This window comes from Buteo buteo, chromosome 4 (assembly GCF_964188355.1).
Source record: "Buteo buteo chromosome 4, bButBut1.hap1.1, whole genome shotgun sequence".
Lineage (NCBI taxonomy): Eukaryota > Metazoa > Chordata > Aves > Accipitriformes > Accipitridae > Buteo > Buteo buteo.
In genome coordinates, this window is record NC_134174.1 from 53,843,032 (window position 1) to 53,867,324 (window position 24,293).

Here is a 24,293-nt window from a genome sequence, read left to right on the forward strand (position 1 = left end):
AGCTTGCACACAGCCTGCGTGTGGTGGGATGGGAGGCTGGTGCCCGGGCAGCCGGCAGCCAACGGGACTTCTGCGGCTCCCCAGAGTCGGGACCGCAGCAGCTCCCTGCCACCCTGACAAGGTGTCACTGAGGCATTGCATGGAGCATCAGTGCATGGGGCTGTGCCAAGCATCTTATCCCTCCTTGGGTGCAAGTACAGGGTTGATGCCTGAGGTCTGGGATGCCCTGAAGTACTCTGACCTTCCTGACTGCCCAGTGTGGGTCCCCGTATAGCCACAGGGGCTCAGACCCAGATAGGTAGGGCCATCCCACCCCAGTCGCGTGGCCCCGTGCAGGACAAGGAAGGCTCACACCAGGCAGGGCCACCCGGCACCCCCCGGGGACAAGCCCCTGCCCCAGCCTGCCATGGCACACAGGGAACCGCGGTCCCTCTCACAGGTAATCGATGGCAGCAGATCCTGATCGCTTTCATTATTATTATTTTCTTATGCATGTGCGCACAGGAGATTTATCGCCAGCTACGGAGGCAAAATCAATTATTCATGTTATAAATTAGAAAATGATTTATGTTTGTGGGAGGCCAAGCAGCGTGGAGCCCCTGGCCGCGTGGGAGCTGGGTTTGTCTGGGAATGGCACCAGACACCCCCTGCCAGCACTTCCTTGGCCTCTCCGTCCCTGCCTCACCCTGGGTGAGGGTGTCCCACCCCGGGGTGCCCCCATCCTGTCACAGCCACAGGGTGACCCAGGGATGGTGGCTGACAGGGAGCACCCAGCCTCTCCTACCCTGTCAAGCCTGATGCCTGTGGATGGAACCCAAGGAAGGCTGGGGACAACAGTGGCCTGGTTGCCCTGGCCGGTGCGGCAGGATGATGCTCCACCGGCAGTTTCCATGGCAGCAGCAGCGCGGTCCAAGCTCTGCGAGGTGTGGGCTGCAGAAGGACCCCCTCTCTTTCCCCTGCTGGAGACATCCTCACGTGTCCCCTCCAGCCCCAGCAGCTGTATCTGTGGTCCTGCCTCCCACAAGGGACACTGTGGTACCCTCCAGATTGCCACCATGGGGACAGAGACCAATGCTCTGACACCCCCATGCTCCCCAGGAAAGAGGGGATGGGTGAGGGTAAGGGGGCAGTGGAAAGGTACCCCACTTGCACCAACCCCTGAGGCCAGCTACCCCAGAGTGGGGCCGCAGGGCTTTGCTTGGCTGTGGCCTACCTTCTCCTGGGCTAGGGGGGTCTCAGGGGTCCTGGGGGTCTTCCCAGGCATGGAGACCCCATTCCCCAAGGGCTGACTGATGTTCTGCACAGAGCAGGATGTCACTGGGCTCCCACTGCGCCCAGTGCTGGGGCAGGGGGTTGGCTGTTGCTGCCAAGTCTGCCCCCAGCCCAGCCATGCCCCAGGCACTCAGCCCAGTGCTGCTGGGAGCTGCAGCATCCCATGGCTCTGCACTGGGGGGCCCAGCATCCCGGTCCTGGCTGTCCTGGCATCCTAAAACCCACTGCCCATTTCACACAGCCAGTGGGAGCAAGTGCCGGGAGCTGGCCGGACACTCTCTGCTGATAGCCGGGGCTGCTCTTGCTTCTGAAGAGTCTTGATCTAAAGCTGCCGTGTCTGTGCCTCCCAGGGGACGGCAGAGCGGGCCGGGAGTGCTGCCTGGCTCTCCTTGTCTGTTCATCTGCAGCTGCGTCAGCCGGGGCCATGGGGAGGCACGGGCTGAAAGGAGCAGCGCAGGAGAGAAAGAAGCTGTCAGCGGCCCCAGATCTCAGTCTGATCACAAGCAAGCTGTGCATCCAGCTCCTGCTCGCACAGCATCCTGCGCTGGGCTGAGCCCTGGTCCTTGGGATGGGAAGGAGAGGCAGCATGGGGTGACCTCAGCTCTGCTCCGGCTCCCCGAGCAGCCTTTTACACCCCAGCCCAGCCTCCGAGCCCTGGAGCCTCCTTCCAGCTGCCAGAGAGCCTGTCACACCCTGTGACTCCCAGGGCTCTCAGGGAGCTGAGAACTTGCTGGCTCAACACACACATGGGGGTGTCCGAGAAGGCAGGGGTTTTGGCTGCCACCCCAGCTCCCTGCCAGGCCGTGAGCAGGAGGGACACTGACAGCCAGGCACAGTCTGGGGACAGGGAACCACCTCGTCCTGGAGTACCGAGGCTGCTGCAGCCAGCCCTGGGGACCCTCTGGGACCACACGCGGGGTGCAAAGGAGTCCCTGCTTGCTCTGCTCTGGCCCTAAAGGAGCCAGACAACCTGGGGAGCTCAGAGACCCGCCAGCGTGGCCTGGGACACCCCCCCACCCCACCCCACCCCGACCTGTGAGCACTGGGCTTAGCACTGAAACATCGAGAAATAAATGAGTCACATTCTGGGCCGGAGCATCGCCTCAGGCACCTCGCTGCGCCCTGGTCCCGGGGAGCCCAGCGCCGGCCCGTGCTCGTGTGAGCATCCCTCTGATTTATTGCTGCGGAGCAAATGCTTACAGAGTGCTTTTGGCAGAGAAAAGCCCTGGGGAGCTGCAACGGGCACGCAGGGGCAAGGAGGGAATCGCCAGTCAGCTGCAGCGTGCCGGGAGCACCCAGAGCACCCTGCAGCCGTGGGTGTCTCCCCCATGCCCGGCCAGGGGACACGCTCGGCCTGCGGGGAGGGGACTGCGGAGAGCTCGGGGCTGGGGTGGATATAGATCTGCTTTGCATTATTGCACCAAACACCTGGGGACTCGGCGGCTCGTGACAGTGCTGTATAATGTGAGGAAGCAGCCCACAGCGCGGGCAGGCGCCGGTGCTGCCGGCAGCTCGCGGGCAGGGAGGCGATGGGGCCGTGCCCCTAGGAGCGTGGGCTGGCTGTGGATGGGGGAGCCGGGGTCTCTTGCTCCCTGCTTTCCTGCACATCTACAATGAATAGGCAGGGAAGGCAGAGCTTGTGCTGCAGGAATCAATACCGCTCCAGGAGCGGCCTGGGTGCTCCTCCCTGCGCTCCCCGGGAGCCTGCCCCCGAACGCCTCTCCCTGAGCTATAGCTCTTGTCTCCTTCTCCCTATTGTCTTGCTTTCCAGCACTCTCAGCAGGACCGTGCAGCAGCATGGGGTGGCCAGTGACAGCCCCGGGGCTGGGGAGCTTGCTAACCCAGATAGCCTGGCTCCTTCGGGAGACAGGGGGAACGAGCGGGAGAGACCTCTTGGGGAGGATCCAGGTTTTATCCTGACTTGAGGTAGCCCCCGTTGGCACCCTGTCGCAGCCCACTCCGTCGTGGCCCATCCTGCTGTGGTCCCTAGGAGGTACCAGGGCGCCCTGGCCGGCTCCGGCGGGCAGAGATGCTGCCAGGAGGCGGTTTCTGCCCGGCAGACAGCACTCAGGGATGCTGTGACTGGAAGCAGCTCCCGATCTCGCCCAGCCCTGGCCGTGGCAGTGCCGCCGTGTCGGGTGACGGCCGCTGCCCTGTGGGAAGGAACCCAGATGCTTTTGATAGACCATGATTTGAACCGATTCACCATCGGGATCCACTTGGAGCTGATAAATCTTTCAGGAGCCCTGGCAGAGGAGGCTGAGCTGGGCAGGCTGGGCATCTCCCTGCCTCCCTGTAGCTGCACAGCTCCTCAGAAGCAGCTGGCTGCATGTGTACCGGCCCCACGGGTCCCGCCAGCCCCAGCCGGCTGCCGGCAGCACCCCAAGTTTCCCTGTGGCCTCTTTGCTCTTCCACAGCCAGGGCTGCTGCCTGGGTGAGCTAGAGCACAGCCTGCTGCCTTCACCCTGCTGGGACCCCCAGCCAGGGAGCCCTGTCCCAGTAGTCCTTTCACGAGGGACCCCATTGTCCCTGGCTGAGAAGAGCTGATGGTCCCTGGCTCCATCGCAGCCCTGGCCAGGTCCCTCCTTTGGCCTCCTGTCCCCCCTCCTGGCATGGGGCAGGGCAGTTCCCAGGCCGAGCGCTGGCACTGGTGCATCTCCATGCCAGCCACAGCTCTGGGATCCCAGGGGGGGGACAAATCCAGCTCGTCCCATGGGGCCATGTCCTGCAGGGGGAAGGGGGACTGCCCTCACTCCCCCACCCTGTGCCCCAGCAGGTAGCAAGGGAAAGCAGGGACGGGGACTGCGAGGCGGGAGGCGAGCGCGGGTGGATCCGGTTACAGGCAGCACGGGGCAGAGAGATAGGCAGAGAACAGCAATGCAGCAAAAAGGGCTTTTAGTGATAATTAATAATTAACATTTCTAATGATGTCCCGGCGACAGGAAGAGTCCAAGCAGGGACCCAGGGGCACTGCACACGGTGACAGGAGTGGCTGGGGACCGTGCAGGGACCACGGAGGCTGTGCAGAACCAGGGACTGGGGTGGGAGTGAGCTGTGGGGCCAGGGGTCCCGGGGCAGGGGCTGGGCGCCCCTGGGGCCCCCCTGGCTGGGCAGTGCCTGGGGCCCAGCCTTTACACCTGGCTGCTGCCAAGGGTGCAGTAAGCCTGCGATAAAGGGGACTGGAAGACAAGATAAAACACACCTCAGGGTTGACCTGGCCTCCGTGATAAGATAACGCCTCGCCAGGGGTTCCCGTGCCCAGCAAGTGCCTGAGAGGGACCTTGCTGGCAGGAAGAGGGGACTGGGGAAGGGCTGGTGGGAGGCAGCAGTTCATGGGGAGCCGCTGGGATGAGTGGCAGTCCCCAGGTCACTGCCAGCCCCAGCACAAATCGCCCCCGGTGCCGGGAGGTGTCCAGGCACTGAGGAACAGCGGGCTGGCCCAGGGTGCAGGACCAGAGCTGGCAGGAGTCCACAGGCAAGGCAAGAGGTCAGGTGCTGCGGGACAGTGACAGGGAGGAGACGGATGGAGCCAACAGCTGGCTGAGTGTGGGAGTCCACTGCTGTGAGGCACCGCACGACGGGCATGCAGTCGTGGGAGAGTCAAAAGCAATCCTAGGGATATACCGGGAGAGGCATTTCTGGCAGGGCTGGGGACTTGCTTGCATCCCTGCATGGGCCCCAGAGGACCTGCCTGTGCTGGAGCCAGCCTGGGAGACGAGCAGAGGCATCGCAGGGCTGCCAAGGGAGGCAGAGCCTGGGAGACCCATGATGGGAGGACAGTGGCTCGTGCCCAGCACAGCGCAGGCTGCGGGGGAACAGAGCGCTCACTATAAATACATCGTGGGGTAAACGCCAGGGAGAAGAGCTATTTCAGCTAAAAGACAATGTTAGCACAGAAATGACTGGGGATAAATTATCCATGAATACATTTAGGGTGGAAATTAGACCCTCAGAGCAGGGAGGTCCCAGCACAGCCCCTCCAGAGAAGGAAGTGGTGCTGGGCAGAAGCCAGGGTCAGCTTGGCGGCTGGGGGATCATACAGTGTGCTGTGGTGACAGCACATACCCTCTTCTAGTGTCAAAAAGCAGGAAGGGTGGCTGGTACGGCCCGCCTGGCTGTGCTAGTGGGTGCAGCGAGCAACAGTGCGCAGGGCATGGTGCATGTTGGGGTGCATGCACGTCACTGCATGCATGTGTGGGCAGTGCACAGGCTGCGTGTGAGTGCAGATATGTGTGTGTGCACAGGCCGCACGCTTGTTTGGGCAGCATGTTGGGTGCTCACCTACCATGTGTGCATGTGTGTGCACAGAGTGCATGCATGGGGGTCTGCACACAGACTGTGTTGCATGCATGCATGTAGGTGCGTGAGTGTGCTGACAGTGTGTGTGCTGTGTACCCACCAGGCTGTGTGCAGGTGTCTTGGCCTTCAAGAGGCTCTCGAAAGAGGAACAATGGCCCCAGTGAAGTATCTTGGAGGTTAGTGCCTTGAGTCAGCATCGCTCTGCTCACCTGCACCCAGTTTGTGTTGTACCATCTGGAATTTGCTGCAGGGGACAAGCTGGGTGCTCCATGAATCCAGCTGGTCCTGGGTGAATTCCCATCTGCTGAGGGTCCTCCAGCTCCCAGAGCAGTGCTGTCCCTGTGAGGGCCACAGGGCTCACTCTGCACTGCCACCCCACAGGCTCACCCCAGCTGTCCAGAGCACTCGGCACTGCCAGCAAACAGCCCTGTGCCGCCCCTTCAACCATTGCAATGCAAGCAAGGGGCAGACTGAATCCCAGCACCCTGCTCCTTTCTCCCCAGGGCCCAGGGTGGCAGATGAGCCACCAGGCACAGAGACGCAGGGTGTCAGGGCTGCCAGCCGCAAGAGGTTCCCCATTCCCAGGGACCTGGGTCGGCATGGATGGGGTAAGCACCCCAGGAACAAGGGCCAGGGAAAGCGGGGGCATCTCTGCCCTGGGGATGGGAAAAGGGTATCCCAGGTGTGCGAGAAGGTGGCTGGTGCTCACGCTGGCCCCAGCTCAGCAGAAGAGCCTCCTCCCGCCTACGTGCAGCCCTCGGTGGAGCACAGCAGCTCCCTTCCCCCCGCAGCGTGTCTGGCTGCCGCTCGCTCTAATTTCCTGTGCATTGTCCCCACCGCCACCACCATCCCCTGCGCATCCCCCGGTGCGCCGCACAGCCAGGCTCTCCACACCCCGGTGCCCGCGCCCTGCCTCACAGCCCTGCGATCGTCCCCGCATACATCCCAGCTCATTTCACTGATGCTCTGAGCTCCCCTCCGCAGCTCCTTGCAGAGACCCGTGTCCCAGCCTGGGGTGCTTGCCCCACCATGCCCCCCATGTGGGTGCAAGCAGAGGGGTGGGATGGAGATGGCTGGGCCAAACTGGGCCAGCATGGGGCAGAGGGACTTACGCAGGGCTGTGGCTTACAGCCACACCAGTTGTCATGCTAAGGTGCTTGCTGGCTGCTCTCATCCCCCAGAGAAACATCCCAGCCCGGCACGGTGGCAGCATCCATGGGAAGGGCACCGAGGGGCTCCAACAGCGGGCATTGGGGAGCACCTTGCAGCCTCACAAGTGGAAAATCACCCTGCTGGGTGCAGTAGCATGGCCTCGGGGCTGCAGCGTGCAAGGGCCTCTCGGCACGTGTGCCCCGCATGCATGCAGCGTGCATGTACCCACGGGGTGTCATGGCGTGAGTACATCCCTGCTGACATGGTGCGTGCACCTGTGGAGTTGCGTGTGTGCACACCATGCCGTGTGTCTAGCTGCGCATGTCATGCATGCACACCTATGCGCACACACGCCTGTACAGGTGCATGCGCACAGTGTGCTGGCAGGCCTGCCTGCATCTGCCGGTGGGCACGCACACGCTCAGGGCCGGGGCCGAGCCCCGGTGCACTGGCACGCCAGGTTTGTGGCCCTGGGGAGCCGGTGTGCCTCGCACCATTCGCAGTCTCGGCATGCTCGAGCTGGCTTCCTGCCGGCGTTTGTGTTCTGTACCTGCCAGTCGCAGGGAAGGCGTTGGGAGACGGCTTGCAGAATTTGTGCTAATAATTACCCAGGTGGTTACTAAATCTGGGATGAGCTAACGACTCAGCAGAGGGGGTGCTTGCCCTGAGTGCACATGCACATGCAAGGCTGCAGCCAGGCAGTCACGCTGTGGGCCACAGGCAGGCAGAGTGCACCCGCAGCTCTGGGGCACACGAGGACACGTGAGCACAGCATTGCACGCGTGTGACGGTCATGCTGGCCCCCCAGCCCCAGTGGGTTTGCTCAGCATCCCGGCCTCCCTGTGGCAAATGTGGAGAGCAGGGGTGATTCCTGCCCCACAGCAGTACCCAACAGTAGGTTCCCCATGCCTGGACACTATCGCCCTGGCTGTGGGGGCCCTGCAGCAGGCAGCCACGCAGCAAGTCCAGTGCTCAGCCAGGCACCCTGCAAGAGGGGGTCATCAAAAATGAAATCAAGGGGTACTTGATGGTCACATGGAAGCACCTTCATGGGAGACAATCGCCGTGACTGGAGAGCTCTTGAATCCAGCAGGGAGAGAACCGGGAGCAACAGGCAGAAGCTGTAGCCAGACATGTTCGAATGAGAAATAAGGGTTTTTGCAGGGCAGGTGATTAGCCACTTGAAGCAGCCCAAACAGCGTGGGCTCCTGCGGCTCCTGCTGTCTCCCAGCACGTCTCTCCTGGTGTCTCCTGCTGTCTCTCCTGGTGGCTGCAGCCCGAGGTTCCGTGCTGGGGCACCTGCAAATGCGCTCTACTGGAGTGACCTGGTAGCCTTGTGCCCTGCCAGTGCTGTCCCAGTCCCTGCCACAGCCACCTTCTGCATCCAGAGACACACAGAGAGCTCTGTGCCCAGCCCCGCAGCAGCCACGCAGGAGAGACACGTCAGGGAAGGGAGGCTTGTGGGTTAAGTGCCATCCTGCCTCAGGCATCCACTGGCTACAAGATCTGGGGCAAGTCAGTGCCTTGCGTGGCCTGAGACGGGGCCTTGCTCGAAGTTTGGACTGGCCGCCGGGGCACAGCCACTCCCGGGGTCCCTGCAGAGGCAGGTGGGTGACCCGCGGGGTGATGGCACAGGGAGGGTGCTGAGCCCTCGGGGCGCGGCCAGGCGTTGCGCTACGGGGGCTGCCCACGCCGCTCCCTTTCCCCCTCCCGTGCCCGCGGTCGCCCTGCTCTGTGGGGCAAACCCCCGCTGCCCCCAGGCCGGGGCAGATCCCCGGCTCTGCTGGCCCCAGCTGCCCTTACGGGAGGCGGGAAGCCGTGCCCAGGCGCACCCCGACCACCACCCACCCCTCGGCACCCACGGGGCGACCGCCGAAGCGCAGCTCCCCTCCCGCGAGCCGGAAGCCCCCCCCCCCCCCCGCTACCGCCAGCCACCTCCCCCTCCAGCTACCCGGGAAGCCCCCCGTCCCCCATCCCCGGCGGTGCCCGGGGCGATGCTGCCCGGCGGGTCCCCCCCGCCGCACGCCGGCCGGCGCTGCCGCTGCGTCGGGGGCAGTAAATCAGCGCGGCGCAGCCCCACCTCCGCGCTCCCCATTGGCAGCGGCGCCCCTCACCCCGCTCATTGGCGCTGCCGCCGCCGCCCGGCCCTACATAAGGCGCCGCTCGGCCGGGCCGGCCCCGTCGGAAGCCCGGGAGCGCCGGAGCCGGTGGTGCGGTGCGGCGCGGCGAGGCGAGCGCTGCGGGATGCGCTCCCGCCGCCGCGGGGGCGCCGGGCACCCGCCTTGGCCCGTGAGTTGGGGGCGGGGGGGGGTTGGTTCGCTCCAGTGAAGTTTCGCGGGGACTCCCGGCGCGGGGGGGGGGGGGGGAGGAGGAGGTGGTGGTGGCTTTCAACTCCGGCACGGTCACCGGCCCGGAGAGAAGTTGGTGGCGGGTGGAGCGGGACGGTGGGCACGCAGCCTGGCACCGCAGAGTGGAGGGGATGCGGGCTGGGCAGGGTAGGAGGGAGGGGATGGGGACGGGGATGGGAGGATGCTGGGCTGGGGTGGGATCGGGCTCAGGAGGATAGAGCGGTGATGGGGGTGTGGGCTGGGACTGGGGGAGCACTGGCTGGTGAGTAGCGAGGGACGGCTCCTCTTTCTAGGGGCACTTGTGCTTGGTCGCGGCTGAGTCCGTGGAGGGGCTGGGGGCTGTGCGGAGAGGGGTCCAGCAGCCCATCTGCCTGCGTGGGAAAAGGCTGGCTGTGTGCTGGTGGGTCTGAGCCCCCCCAAGGACCTGGTGTCCCTTTGGGCTGAGCTCGGAGGCTAAGGTGACTGCTCATCTCTACACTGCATTAGCTGCTGCTGGCTGAGCCCCAGCGTGCCGGGTCCGGCGCTGAGGAGTCCTGCATGGGAGGGGACAGGGACAGGCCAGCTGGCAGCTGGGGGCTTTGGGCCTGTCAGAAGCATCTGTGATGGGATGCGTGCACAGGCCAGGGTCTGAGAGAGGTGTGGGAGGGAGCAGTGCTGAGCCCACGGCAGCAGCCGGGGCAGCGGGACCGGGGCTCATGGGCTTTGGCCGGAGCAGAGGCACTGCAGGGGCTGGGCTGCTTGGGGCGGAGGTGCTGTGGAGGGGACACTGCTGGAATCCCTGGGCAGCTCAGCTCCTGTGGAAGAGGGGCTGCTGGGTCTGCGGGACGTCTCCTGCCTGTCCTCTGCCCTGGCGGGTACAGCTGTGGCAGCCTGGGAATGGCAGGAATGGGAATATGGTGTTACTGGAGCACATGCGTCATGTTATCATGGGGTGCTGTGATGTCACCTTGTTGTCACTGCTCTGGGGTGCCTTTGGGGTGTGATGACACCCCTGCTGCACAATGTCGTAGCGGTGCTGGAGGTGGCTGCGGCCCGGGATGGGATGTTGCTGCAGTGTTGGAGCATGACATCACTGGGGTGCATGATGTGGTGGGCAGCAATGTCACGGTGGCATGCGGGACGGGATGGCTGCACAGAGAGCCAGCTCCCACCCTCCCCATGATGCGGGCTGAGGGCTGGAGATGTGCATGTGGCTATCTGAGGAGCCCTGGGGACAGCATCTCCCCACCTGTGGTGAGGAGTCTGGGGCACAACCCCCTGCCTGCCCCACGGCTCCCTTCCCAGTCCTATCCCACTGTCCCCTCAGAGCATTGCCAGCCACAGTCACGCGTGGGGACAGACGAGCCCTACGTGCTGCATCCCTGCCATGGAGCCAGTACCCTGTCCCTGCACTGCCTGGCTGCACCCTGTGTGGGTGCCCATGGCACTCCCTGCCTTGCTCCCATCCTCCTGCTGCCTCTACCCCTGCCTGGCAGCTTGGCTTTGTGTCACTAGGGTTAGCCATGCTGAGCAGGCACCATGGGATGACCGCAGTTCCTGGGGTGACCTTGCCACCACATGTCACAACACAAGCTGGGATGTGGCTCTGCTGGGACAAGACAGGCTGAGCTCTGCCCTGGGTACAGGCAGGACCCCATAGCCTCAAACCTCAGGTGGAGCTTCATGCCTGGGCCTTGGTGCTACCAGTAGCATGCTGGGGAACCATGAGGCCTTTCCCATCTGCCACGAAGGGCCTGAGCCTCCTCCCTCCCCCTTCCCAAATGGCCTGGCTCTGGGCCATGCATCCCTTCCCCATGGCACCAAGCACCCGATCTGCTGGGAAAAGCCTTTTGTCTCCAATCAGGAGCATTGTTTCCTCCTGGAAAGGCTCCATCCAGCCTGGAGGGATTTCGGCTGCAGCTGGTTGGGGCAGGGGAGCACCTGGGGAATGGGCCAAGCTGTGGGGAGCTGGAGGGGAGGCAGAGCAGGGAGAGCCCTGCTGGTGGCCTGGGGACAGCCACCCATCACCCAGCTGTGGCTGGGGGTGAGGGGGCACTGCTCTGCATCAGCAGTGGGCTCACGTGGCAGCACTGCACCCGTATGTCCACATGTGGATGGCTCTCGCCCATGCTTACTTCAGTGAGCACAGCGTGGGGCTTTGGCAAAGGCTTCCCCTCCCTCACTGCCTGGCACGGCAGAGTGACACCCAGGGACTGTCCCATCCCTGCGCAACCCAATGAAACCCCATTCCCATCACATGTGGCTTGTATGGGGCACCTGCATCAGGGAAAGACCCAGGCTCCTGCCCCTGGAGAGCCACTCCAGACAGGACGGCAGGGTGATGGGCACAGTGCTCCAAATCTGGCTGGGTGGTGGAGACCATGGTGCCAGAGGGGGGCTGGCTGCACCTGGGTCTGTGGGAGGATGTGGGTCAGGCCAGGGAGGGAAAGGGAGCCGCACAGAGTAGAGCTGGGTACACACACACACACATCCACCCTTGCAGCTGGGCCTGGGGAACAGATGGGATTGGAGGGGGAAGCAAGCAGGACCAGTGCAGTGGGACGCAGGGCTCTGGGTGTGCTGGGGCTCAAGGCTTCCTTCCTCTGTGGCTGGAGGACAGCCCCTTCCCACCCAGCCAGGTGGGCATGGAAGCTATTTGATTGTGGCAGGGGAATCCTGGCCCCCCAAAGACCCTTGGGACCATTCCCAGGGTGGGTGGCAGCAGCCTGTTCCCTGCAGCCCAGTGGGTCTGCCAGGATCTAAGCCTCCGGCATCTTCCCCTCTCCAAACCGGGCACGTGTGGCACCATGCAGCTGCCACAGCTTCCTTTGCTCGCTGGCATGGGGACCAGCTGGCAGCGGGGCCATTCACCCCTGTCCCCCTGCCAGTGCTTGGGGGTAGCCCTGCCCAGGAGGATGGCACAGTCACATGGAGCAGTGTCCCCCACCTTGGTGGCCAGGTATCCCAGCCATCCCTCTAGTCTGCGAAAGCAGGACGGGCTGGTTTTGCTCCCAGCTGGGGTGCTGGCACATGGGTTCATGCCCACAGCCCAGGGATGCACAGATTGCTGCTGGGCTCTTCCCCTCTGGAGGGGATTGCCTGACCTGGTGTGAGGGCTGGCCATCCTGAGTGCCACCTTGCTCATCACCTGTGCTACAGCCAGGTCAGAGCCAGCTCCAAAATCTCTGCAGCCTTGCCAGCAGTGCTGGCAGACACTGTCCTCCGCAGTCCAGGTTAATTGAGCCTCTCCTCCCAGCGTCCCGTTCCTCCCAGCATCTCCTTCCTGCGGTCACATCCCTGTGCAGAAACCTTCCCTGGCCATCCTGGGAGGAGCTCGCCCTGCAGAGACCCTGGGAGGAACAGTGCCAGCAGGGTGGGGAAACTGAGGCACACAGGAGTCACCTGGCAGAGTATCCCCATGTTCTCTCTGTGGCCTTCCCAAGCTCTGGAAGACCAGCTGGAAGGGGGGAAAAGCTCCTCAGCCTGCCTGCCAACTGCCTGCTTCCTCTGGCCCTGCCAAGGGAGCTGCGATTGGCATCGTGACTTGCCAGGATCTTGGGTGCCAGCAGCCCCTGGGGGCAGGGAGAGCTGGGGCTGAGCCCAGCTTCGTCAGCACCCCACAGCCCTCCTGCTGCCTCCCCAGTCCCTCCCATGGGATGGGCTCCCAAGGTCCCACTCCTGCTCAGTCCCACCTCTCAGCTCACTGGAGCACGGTCTTGTCCCAAGGAAGCCCTGAGGGTGAGCTGCACCCGGGAGGGTCTGTGCATGGGGATGCCAGAGCTGTGGCAATCCCCAAGGATCAAGGGGCTGGTGGGGTGGCACAGGCTGGGGTGGGTGACAAGGAGTGGAAAGAGAGTGTCTCCTGTGCAAGGGTGGTGGGAATGCTCGAGCACCGTGGAGCAGGGTCTCCTCCTGGAGCTGATGGGCTGCAGGTCTCTCCCAGGTGCCCAGGATGCTGGCACTGTGCCTGCTGTCCCTGGCCTGGCTCAGCGAGGGCTCCCAGCGCAGCGAGCCCATGTTCGCAGCCGTCACTCACCGCCTCCTCCCACCTGACTACGACAGCAACCCCACGCAGCTCAACTATGGTGTGGCCGTCACTGACCTGGATGCCGACGGTGACTTTGAGATCGTGGTGGCGGGGTGAGTGGTGCACCCAGTGCCTCAGTGACAGCGGGAACTGGTGGCCCTGCAGGGCCAGAAGCTCCTTGCTCCTTCGTGGGGATGTGGCTGGCTGGGGGGTTGTGCACAAGGGCGGTGGGATGGGGGTCTGCATGCACCCACTCGTATGTGTATGTGTGTGCACCCACATAGGGTGCTGATGCCAGCCAGGCGCCTGCGTGGGACCACGTGGGTGCCCCCATCCCGGCCCTGGGGCCAGGTCCCCCCTCTACAGGGCAGTGGCAGCTGCCCAGCGGCTGGGGTCCACCCCGCAGTGCAGAGCCAGCGTGTCCCCAAGCCGTCTCAGCTCCGCTGACAGGACTCAGCGCTCTCCGGAGATTCGGTTAATTGGCTGGAGGTTTTTTATAGCCCTTTATTGGAGTGATGGCTTGGAAGGGCTGGCAGGAGGCAGGGAGCCGTGCGCTGCACTGGCAGTGCCTGAGTGGGGCTGGACACGGAGCAGCTGCTGCCAGCAGGTCTGGCCCTGGCTGGGGACAGCGGGGACCGTGGCACGGGCTCTGTGTGTGTGTGCTGGCACGGCTGTGAGCTGCTGGTGCAGCACGTCTGTGCACACACCACCATGTTCACCCCTGAGGGAGCCTTGCACACACAGGTGTGCTCACTTGGAGGGGACCCCTCACCCCCAAAAGAGCCCACCTGAGGTGGCTGCAGGAGCCAGGGCACTGCGGTGGTAGGCAGAGTCCAGCCCTGCCACGGTTCTGAGCATCACCCTGGGGCAACAAACCACGGGCAGCACTGGGGACCCGCTGAGTGGTCCAGGACACTGCTTCCAGCTGGACTGAGCCAAGCAGCCAGCCGTGGTTTTGTAAGCGGCTGTGATGCCCGTTGTATAACTTGTTTACTGGTGCCCCGGGCAGGAGCGGGCGGGGAGGCTGTGGGGCGCAGCATGCTGAGAGGATTTGCCTTGCGTGCCCGTTTCCCTGCCCTGGGAAAGGGCTGCAAGCAGGGACCTGCGCCCCATCCTGCCTGCTGGCCACCCAGCCCCTACCTTGGCATTGCCCTGGGGTACCCAGGCCAGGTAGACGTGGAGTGCCTGACATGTGCTGGAACAGGTCCAGGCTGAGCCCTCCTCATCGGCTGTCAGGAGCCGGCCCTACATTTGGGTGCTGAGGACAGCCCGGGGTCCTTGGCCTCCATGGACCATGCAGGTCTCTGCTGTGCCCATCACGGGGAAAACCTGGTGTCACACCCGGTGTCCCCCCAGGGATGGGCTGGGGCCTTTCATCCTGTCCCCAGGCCTCGGGGAGCCATCACCCCTGCTCGCACCCACAGATACAACGGCCCCAACCTGGTACTCAAGTATGATAAGGCACGGGGACGGCTGGTGAACGTGGCAGAGGATGAGCGGGACTCCCCATACTATGCGCTGCGGGACCGGCAGGGCAACGCCATCGGCGTGACAGCTTGTGACATTGATGGGGACGGCCGTGAGGAGATCTACTTCCTCAACACCAACAACGCCTTCTCTGGTGAGCCCCGCTGGCGGCTGTGCCCCACGCCCCGGGCAGGGGGGGAGCTCCCAGCACAGCCGCCCGTGACCTTTGGTGCGTGAGGGATGTGTGCGGGCTGGAGTTAATTTCTCAGTTGAGTGGCTCCATTGATTGATGGCAGCACGGGCGGGATGCTGAGTCCAGCCATCCGCCGATTCAGCACTTCCAGCTGCCCACCGCCCTTCCAGCAGCACCCTGAGTGGGACGGCAGATTTCCCCACCACCCCTGGAGCTGCCCTGCCACAGGGACCCTGTGCTGCAGATCCCAGCTGTGCCCTGCAGCAGCTGTGCCCCTCTGTGCCGTGGCTCCCCTGTGCCCACTGGACCAAGCCAGGTCTAATCCTGCCCTGCCGGTGCTGTCCCAGCTCCTGGGACATCTGTCATGGGGAGGACACCTGCATGCCCCAACATGGCACTGGGCATCCCCAGAGCTCCCTGGGTCGGTGCTCCAGCCCAGCTCTGCCCCATGTCCCTGTCCCACAGCCCTGACCTCCAGGCAGTGGATCCATCTTCCTGACGCTCCTAATTACTCGGGCTGGCGGTGGCCGCTGGCACACCTGTCCCTAAATCAGGCGCTGCCATCGGTGCTGTCACGGGCAGTGCAGCTCACTGCCTGTGCCTGGCACGGAATCAATTTTTTTTTTTACCTTCCTGGGGATGATCTACAGGGCTGTGCCCCATTGGGACACATTTTACTTTAATGAGTTGATTCTTCTGCGTGTCTCCTGGCGGCCCTTAAGGGTCATGGGGGCTCTTGCAGCAGCAGCCTGGCCCCATGGCACTGCTGGGGGCTGTGGGGGACAGAGCAGAGGTTTGGGATGCTCTGGGAAAAGGGTACCTCTTCCACAGCCTCCCCTTGCCACAGGGCACCCTCCTCGGGAGGAGGCGGGATGCTGCAGCTCCCTGACCCGTGCCCCCCCCAGGCATGGCCACCTACACGGACAAGCTCTTCAAGCTCCGCAACGGGCGCTGGGAGGACCTCCTGAGCGACGAGGTGAACCGGGACGTAGCCAGCCGCTTCGCCGGGCGCTCCGTCGCCTGTGTGGACCGGACGGTGAGCAGGCAGGGCACGGTGGGCAGGGGGCATCTCCACTCCCTTCCCACCCCCTGTGCCCCTCCAGCCCTCCCCTGCAGGGTTCCGGGGGACCTCTCCCCTTGCATGGGCACCAGTCCCATCCCACCCCCCACTGGGGCCGGGGGTGTCCCCAAGCAGCCTAGGACTGTCAGGGCTGGCAGCCCCCCCAGCCGTGGGGACTGCAGGCGCCTGTCCACACGGTTGCCGCCAGCTGATAAACGTGCCTGTCGAGGTGATTTATGTTCCTGTCACCTGCTCTTTCTTCTTCCTCCTCCTCCAGCGGTTTGTTTCCAAATGATTATCACTAAATCAGGGTCCAGCTGCTGCACGGGACAAGGGCAGTGGTGGGGATGGGGGGGACCTGGCACACTGGGGATGCTGCGGGGGCAGCATGAGCCTGGGGACCACAGAGCTCCTGAGACAATGGGGCATGTCCCCGCTCCTGGGGTGCTTTTCACCATGGGCTTTGCAGAGCTCTTGCTCAGCATGTGGTAGCGGTGTCTGGTCCCATGGAGCCATGAGAGCATCCAGCCCCACGGCAGGGATCCTGAGGTCCCCATGGAGATGGGTTTTGGGCGGGTGGGTGCTGAGGAGGTGCCGCCGGCCACAGGGCTCCGGCAGGTACTCCATCTACATCGCCAACTACGCCAGCGGCAACGTGGGCCCCCACGCCCTGATCGAGATGGATGTGGCTGCCAGTGACCCTGCCCGCGGCATCGTGGTGCTGGTGGACGTGGCTGCCCAGGCTGGTGTCAGCAAGTACACAGGTAGCCAGCTGCTGCGGCCCCGTGGAAGGGCTGGGGCACCGCTGGGCACGGCGAACGTGGGACCCCATCGCAGGCAGGGCAGTGCAGTCGGTGGCCTGTGCCACGCGTTAGGCTGCCTGACTGCCCCATCTAGTGGCAGCCCCACGGCCCGTGGAAGGGACCAGGGCCATGGGATGCCCACCTGGCAGGACCCCCCGTGCCCACCATCACCTGGGCTGATCCCTCCACAGCATCTCCAGGGTGGGCAGCGTGGCATGGGGATGTGGGTACACAAACAAGGCAGTGGGGAGTGTGCCAGCCTGCGTCCCATCCTGCCCCACCACAATGGGTACTGCTGTTGTGCCCTGTGTCCCCAGCAGTAAATTGTCACTAATTAGGAGTGTTGTCACCATGGCGATGGCAGTGATTAGGGTTGGGAGTGACACAAGCGGCTGCCAGGCCCAATTAGCTCCTGATGAGAGGGATTGAAGGCAGGAGGTGGATGGTTGTCCTGGGAGCACTGGGTGGGCAGTACTGAGGGGGTGGGGGGGGGGAAGAACTCCACTAGGGCAGGGTGCCAGCTGTCCCCTCACCCCAGGGCTGCTGTCCCCAGGGGGTCGTGGGGTGGCCGTGGGCCCCATCCTGAGCGACAGCGCCTCCGACATATTCTGCGGTAACGAGAACAGCCCCAATTTCCTCTTCCACAACTGGGGGGACGGGACGTACCGGGATGTGGCAGCTGCTGTGGGTGAGTAGGGGGAGCCAGGGGGAGCACCCAGGCATCGGGGACCTCAGGGCAGGGCTGGCTCTGCCTGCCCCCACCTGCATGGGCTGGTTGCGTGCAGGGTAGAGAGACAGCCCCGGGGACCCAGAGCCCCTCTGACCACTGGGGGTGGCCGAGGTGCACCAGGGCACCCATCGGTGCAGGGATGCAGCCCTGTATGGGGATGACCTGTCTGGGGACCACGAGGCACATCCTGGGAGGCATCCCAGGGAGACAGAGGCAGGGAGGGGGTCCCGTCTCCCCCCGTCCCCTTGTGGCTCCCCAGGACTGGATGACCCCTACCAGCATGGACGTGGCGTGGCGCTGGCTGACTTCAACCGCGATGGCCGGGTGGACATTGTCTACGGCAACTGGAATGGGCCGCACCGCCTCTACCTGCAAAGCGGGGCCCCTGGGCGTGTCCGATTCCGGGTGAGGGCTGGGACCCCCCCACTGCTGGCTTTGCTACTGAGCCTCTTTGGCTGGGGGGGCGGGGGGGGCTGGCTTCACCCTGATTTGGCTTTGAGCCCCAATTCCCAGCGAGGAGAGGACCCGAAGCACCAAAGTAGGACCTGGTGTCCCGCTCACCATGCCCATTGTCACCCCATGCCCATCCCCCCCCCCAGGACATTGCCACCCCCAAGTTCTCCATGCCGTCCCCCGTCCGCACTGTCATCGCAGCCGACTTCGACAACGACCAGGAGCTGGAGGTTTTCTTCAACAACATCGCCTACCGCGGCTCCTCTGCCAACCGCCTCTTCCGGTAGGAGCCCGGGGGGGCCGGGGCAGCCTTCACCCGGCTCTGGGGGGGTCAAGCAGCCCACGCGGCACAGCCAGGCTCAAGGGGCTCCTCTCCAGCAATGCCACTGCTTGGGCTCAGCTAATAAAAGGCGGCGTGACTGAGCCCTTCCCGGCGTCATTACCAGCCACTGCAATCGTGCCTGCAGCAGCCCCAGGGGTCCCTGGCACCGCTAATTAGCAGCTGCATTCAAGCTTGTTCGTGGCTCCTGTTAATTGTGGGGGTCAATTCCTCATTAGTGCTATGTGGCACCTCCTGGCTTGGTGCGTGGGGCGGTGGGAGCTGGTTGCCCACCTGGTGTTGGCACCCATGGGTGGATGGAGGGCAGCGGCATAGCAGGGAGTCCCGGGGGGTGGTCTCCGGTCCCAGAGGGACGCAGCAGTGTTTGGAGATGGCATTTCTGCTCCACGGTTCAGACCCACAAGAACCAGGCTCTTGGAGTGGGGACGTGAGGCCCTAACAGGCAGGGGCCAGTCCTGTGCCCCATTCACCCTGCATAGCCATCAGGGCTGCCACCTCTCTACCATGCTGCTGCGGGAGAGGACAGGCACTTCCCAGGAAGGTGCTGGGGACTGCAGAGGCTGGTACTAACACCTTGTCTGTGCTCGGCAGGCTCATCCGCAGGGAGCACTCCGACCCCATCGTGGAAGAGCTGAATCCGGGGGATGCACTGGAGCCCGAGGGACGGGGCACAGGTGGGTCCCCCTGGCCCTGGCAGTGGGGGCCCATGCAGGGGGTGTGCCACAGAACTGCATGGCACCCTCTATGCCTGGGGATGCTGTATGCCTGGCTGAGTCACCTGCCTGCTCCCCACCAGCATCCTGAAGCCCCTCATCACCCAGGAGTGGCCCCAAGCTTTCTCCCTCCACCCATGCCCAGCTAACGGTGCCATCTCCAGTTGTTCTGCAGGGCTTCACTCCTGGGGGGCTCCTTCCTGGGTGCCCACTGTTCAAAGCCAACCTCTGCATTTGGGAAGGGGCCAGGCAGGCTCCTGTGTCCCACAGCCCGCGGAGAGCTGACCCACCTGATTGCAGGGTGTCACCCATACAGGGACCCTTATTCCTGCACTGTGGTCACCCCAGCTTCCCTATTGCCCCTGTACTGCCAAGAGTGCTGCTGCTGCCTGTGGGAGCCCACACCGGCAGCAGGGTGCAGTGCTGGGAGATGTAGAGCATGACATGATCCTGTCCTTGCAGGGGGTGCAGTGACGGATTTTGATGGCGATGGGATGCTGGACCTCATCCTGTCCCATGGTGAGTCCATGGCACAGCCGATCTCCATCTTCAAGGGCACCCAGGTGAGTCAAGCAGGAGGTCCTCGTGTTGTCCCCATCCCTTCCACCTCTCCTCGCTCAGTCTCCCTGCTCCCTCCTCCCTTGCAGGGCACCAGCAACAACTGGCTGCGTGTCATCCCCCGCACCCGCTTCGGGGCCTTTGCACGGGGGGCCAAAGTAGTGCTGTTCACACGGCGCAGCGGGGCCCACCTGCGCATCATCGACGGCGGATCGGGATACCTCTGTGAGATGGAGCCTGTGGCGCATTTTGGACTGGGTGAGCTGGGGGGACAAGGAGCACACCTCTGGGCAGGAGCCACCTCTGCTGTCCCGGTGCCCTGCAGCATGGTAGTTACCTATACCTGTTACCCTGGGCATGGTGGGCTCCAGGGGAGGCTGCAGGCAGGGTGCCCAGCCACCGCAGCCCTGCTGCAAGGGGCAGCTGCCCCCTTCCCAACCCCCTGCCTGCTGCCCCCTTCCCAACCCCCTGCCTGCTGCCCCCTTCCCAACCCCCTGCCTGCTGCTTTGCCCAGGCACCAGGGGCTTTCTCTGCCCATTAACCCTCCCCTGGCTCAGCAGAGCTGGCAGCCAAGCCTGCAGGGATGTTCCCTGCCCCATCCCATCGTCCCCATGTGCACCCCTCAGGCTACATCCCTGTGCACGGGCTGTCAACACGGGCACCCTGGGGCGCAGCTCAGGGAGCAAGGGGAGGCTTTGCCCCTCCATCCCTACCACCCCCCTGGCCTCCTTTCAGCCCCTGCCCATCCCGGAGACCCCCCCTCTGACGGGCTGCCCGCCTGCAGGGCATGACGAAGCCAGCAGCCTGGAGGTTACCTGGCCAGATGGCCGCGTTGTGGCACGAGCTGTGGCCAGCAGTGAGACTAACTCCGTCCTGGAGGTCCCTTACCCCCTGGACCCGGAGGAGCCGCTCCTGCCTGCCCTACTGGAGGTGAGGGCCAGGTGTGGGTGCAGGGCAGGAGCCTTTTGGGGGGCTGGAATGAGGGGCTGGGCTCTGCTGGCTCGGTGGCTGCCCAGGGCTGATTCCTCCCCATCCCAGCTGTCTCCGCTTCTCCCCAAATGCAGTGCGGGCAGGGATTCTCCCAGCACGAGAACGGACGCTGTGTAGGTGAGTGGCTGCTGGGGCAGAGGCGTGCCTGCACCCGGGATGCTGCAGCACGGCCCCGCGGGGGGCACGAGGGCAGCACCCTGCTACAGGGACGTGGCCGCCGGGGAGGCAGCTGGGCATGCAGGCAGGGCGGCCACATGGCTCAATAAGGGGTACAGCTGCCTGCCCGGCACATGGCCTGGGAATAGGAGCAGCAGCATGGCTCTAGAGGGGGGCTGTGGTGTCACGGGGAGGGAGGAGAGCGCTCTGCCGGGGGGCAGGAGGATGGGTGGCATGTGGCGGGCATTGTGCTAGAGTCACAAGCAATGGAGGGGCAGCAGGGATGTGGCAGGGTGGCCGGGGCCATGCCGTGAGCCTTCTGGGCAGAGGCATGGCTTGTGCGTGGCTAGCTCTGGGGGAGTCATCCAGCATGTGCAGGGGGAACCGGAGAGGCCATGGCCGGCTGCCCCAAGCTCCCAGCCTAGCCATCTCACACCAAGGCCCCTCTGCTTACAGACACGGATGAGTGCATCGAGTTCCCCTTCATCTGCCCTCGGGACAAGCCCATCTGCATCAACACCTATGGCGGGTACCGCTGCCGCAGCAACAAGCGCTGCAGCCGGGGCTTTGAGCCCAATGAGGACGGCACGGCTTGCGTGGGTGAGTGATGGCTGGGACGCCCTGACCCCATGCCACCGCAGCCTGGCCAAGCCAGCGGGCAGCAGCCCCAAAGCACCGCCCTGGGATGCGGTTGCACCCTTGCCAAAGGCCTGGCCGCATCCTGCCAGGTGGCTGCCCAGTGCCATCCTCTGGCTCTGTATCTGTTCTTCCTGCACCTCCCGCTGAGCTGCCACTGACCCCCCCCTTCTCTCTTTCTCTCTCTTCTTCTCTCTTGCTCCTTCTCTCCTTCTCTGTGCAGCTCAAGTGGCCTTTTTTGGGGGATACCCCTCCGCCGGGAGCTGGTCCGGGCCCCCCCACAGCGCCCTTCTCTCTCTAGTCCTCGGACTCTGCCTTTGCCTCTATGCACTTTAACCCCTGTCCGTAACACGCCAGAGCAGCCTTGGCGGAAGGACTGGCCGGCCTCTGCCTGTCTCTTTTTCTCTCTCTCTTTCTCTCCGTGTCGAACCACCCTGGAAGCGCCAGCTGTGCCCTGCTGGGGTGGCCTGCGGTGGGACGGGCATGGAGCTGTGTCTGGGAAAGGAAAGCAGTCCCAGGGCAGCACCCCTTCACCGGCACCTCCTGCCCCAGCGCTGCTCCTGCCATGCCGGCGCCTCCCGGGCGGTCACTTGCTCCGTCGCCTCGATACCGTACCATGTGCCTGCTGGTTTGGCCTGCGACGTGTGTGCTTTGCCTGCCCCCTCCTCGGTGACGGGGACTCCCCTCCCCAGCCCTGGCAGAGGCGGGTCCCCCCGGCCCTGCGGGGGAAGGACCCTCCTGGTCTGTTTTTTAACGTATTGACCCCACTGTTTGGAGTCGGACCCTGCTCAGTCTTCCACCCCCTCTCCTGGAGAACCCCCCTAATAAACTATATCCTGTCTATTAGCCCGGCCTGCTGAGCTGTGGGGGGCAGGGCTGTGCCCATGTTTCTGCCTACCCTGCCCTGGGGCTGCACAGGGAGGGGGCTGGGGGGGGGCACCCCCAGCATCCCCCAGCTCTCCCTGCCCGCGGGCCAGGAGCTAGCTGGAGGGCACATGGTGGCCCTGGGCAGCTCTGCCCCTGCCCAGCCCTGGGAGCGCAGCCAGATGTGCAGCACTGGAGGGGCTGGGGTGCAGCAGGCAGCGCTGCCCACACCGCAGCAACAGGGCTGTGCCGCCTTCCCCCCCGCCTGCTGTAACGCCGTGCCGCTCTCTTCCCCACCGCCAGACATCGACGAGTGTGCCCGGGGCCTGCACAACTGCAGCCAGCTCTGCACCAACACCCCCGGGGCACACGCCTGCCGCTGCCGCCCGGGCTTCCGCCCCCTTGGTCCCGCTGCCAGCCAGTGCCTGGGTGAGTACCTGCAGGCAGCGGGGCCGGCAGCCCACGGTGCCCACCCACCTGCCGCTGCCCGGCGCAGCCGTGCTGCCCTGGGAGCAGGGATGCTGTTTCCTGGGGTGCCCCGTTACGCTCACAGCCCTGGTCCCGGCCAACCCAAAACACGGGGGACAGGATGGGCAGACTGTGGCTGTGCAGGAGTTGATGGAGTGAGGAGGCATCTGCCACCCAGCAGCCTTGGGGACAAGTGGTGGCAGGACCACAGCTGCGTGACTGCAAGCATTGGAGATGCCCTCGTGTCCCAGCTTCAGCCAGCCCCAGAGCTAGCACCCCCCACTATGCCCCCTCCATCCCCTGCCCTGCCCATGCCAGATGAGCTCCAGACCCTTGGCACAGCTCTGACCCTCTCCCCTTCTTTTCCAGACATAGATGAGTGCCAGGCACAGCCTGGCCCCTGCGACCATATCTGCCACAACAGCCACGGCTCCTTCCACTGCCACTGCCACCACGGCTTCTCCCTGGGCGTGGGTGGGCGCTGCCGGCGCAACTAGCCCACCCTGGCACAGCTGGGTGCCCCCTGCTCGCCCCCAGCCCCGTGTCGGTTGCACCCGGTGCCAACTGAATAAACCCTTTCCTGCACTGGTTTCCCCGTGGGTCCCTGTCACTGGGACCACATGTCTGCTACATGGGTCTGTCACCGTCCCCCCATCGACTGCCCCATCCCTCCCCCTTATTTCCCACATGCTCACCCTCCTTGTGGGGCTCTGCGCACCCCATTGTGCTGGGGGATGCCCAGTCTGGCTCTGTGCCCCCCCCAGCATCACCCATTTGACGCAGGAGGACACGGGGCAGGCAACAGGGGATGAAGCGTGGGGTTTATTGAGGAAGGCCTCCATGCAGGGGGGCCCCAGTGGGAACGGCAGGGCCAGGGCCACCCTGCACACATGCCATGACCAAGCCAAAGGGAGTCCCACGGGGCAGGGTTCTCCCTGCAGGACCCTGGGAGAGCAACGCCAGCTCGATTCAATCCTGCACCCAGGCAGGGACTCTTGTCCTTGAGGTGCTGGATGTCACAGGGACCCTCCTATTCCCCCCCATCTGACCCTGGCCCATGAACCCCCACACCTTGCAGCCAAGCCTAGGTGCCTTTCAGGGTCCCCACCGCAGGCCAGGCTGAGAATTGGGGTGCTCGTGGCAGACACATGCAGGATGCGTGGGCAGGGGAGGGCTCAGCAGCGGGAGAGGAAGGGTCCTGGTGGAGCTGCTCCACAGGGCACCCTCCCCACGTTGGGCAGGTCATGGGGCAAAGCAGGCAGGGGGCTGCCAGCAGCCAGGTGCAGGCAGGCTCTGCCAGGACCGGGCAGGGAGCCTGGCTCGCCCATGCCACAGCTTGCCCTCCACTATGCTGGGCCATGCATGAGCCCGGGGCACGTGGCACAAGGGCAGGAGCCTGCCCAGCACTGTACCTCCCTGCCCTGGGCATGGGGCTTGGGGCTGGAGAGCCTTCTGGGTCCAGCTGGGGATGGCACTGGGTCAGGCAGGGAGCAGAAGCAAGTGCCCAGTGTCGTGGGCAGTGCTGAAGGATGCTGCTGGCGAGGACGCTGGGGAGCAGCAACGGACAGCGTGTGGGACAGGGCTGGGGTGAATGCATGGCACCATCATGCAGCTGAAGCGGCACCAGGGCGCTGCCAGGCACCCTGGGCAGCAGGCACGCAGCAGCTGAGCCCACCCTGCAGCACCAAGAGCAGGATACCCTAGGGAGGGGGTGCAGCAAGAGCTGGCAGTGCCCCTGGGCATGGGGATAAGTATGTGTCCCCCTTTAGCGCTGCCTGGGCCTTT

At 64.5% G+C, this 24,293-nt stretch overlaps 1 protein-coding gene across 1 annotated transcript; it reads left to right on the plus strand.

Annotated features, from left to right (window-relative positions):
• Positions 1 to 8,918: 8,918 nt before the first annotated feature.
• Positions 8,919 to 23,085, plus strand: CRTAC1 (cartilage acidic protein 1). The gene is made up of 16 exons (XM_075026946.1): positions 8,919 to 9,012; positions 12,994 to 13,190; positions 14,502 to 14,698; positions 15,643 to 15,773; positions 16,405 to 16,561; positions 17,154 to 17,288; positions 17,590 to 17,735; positions 17,930 to 18,066; positions 18,715 to 18,797; positions 19,299 to 19,399; positions 19,484 to 19,652; positions 20,179 to 20,324; positions 20,459 to 20,501; positions 20,997 to 21,140; positions 22,344 to 22,469; positions 22,878 to 23,085. The coding sequence occupies exons 1-16, from the start codon at positions 8,968 to 8,970 to the stop codon at positions 23,003 to 23,005; spliced, it is 2,085 nt and encodes a 694-aa protein (XP_074883047.1). The 5' UTR covers positions 8,919 to 8,967; the 3' UTR covers positions 23,006 to 23,085.
• The last annotated feature ends 1,208 nt before the right edge of the window (positions 23,086 to 24,293 follow it).

Excerpts from the sequence above, each read along its gene's own strand:
- CRTAC1 (XM_075026946.1), top strand. The coding sequence starts at position 8,968 with ATGCGCTCCCGCCGCCGCGGGGGCGCCGGGCACCCGCCTTGGCCC. Across the intron at positions 9,013-12,993 it reads CCGGGCACCCGCCTTGGCCC|GTGCCCAGGATGCTGGCACT; the intron begins GTGAGTTGGGGG and ends GGTCTCTCCCAG. Across the intron at positions 16,562-17,153 it reads TGGTGTCAGCAAGTACACAG|GGGGTCGTGGGGTGGCCGTG; the intron begins GTAGCCAGCTGC and ends TGCTGTCCCCAG.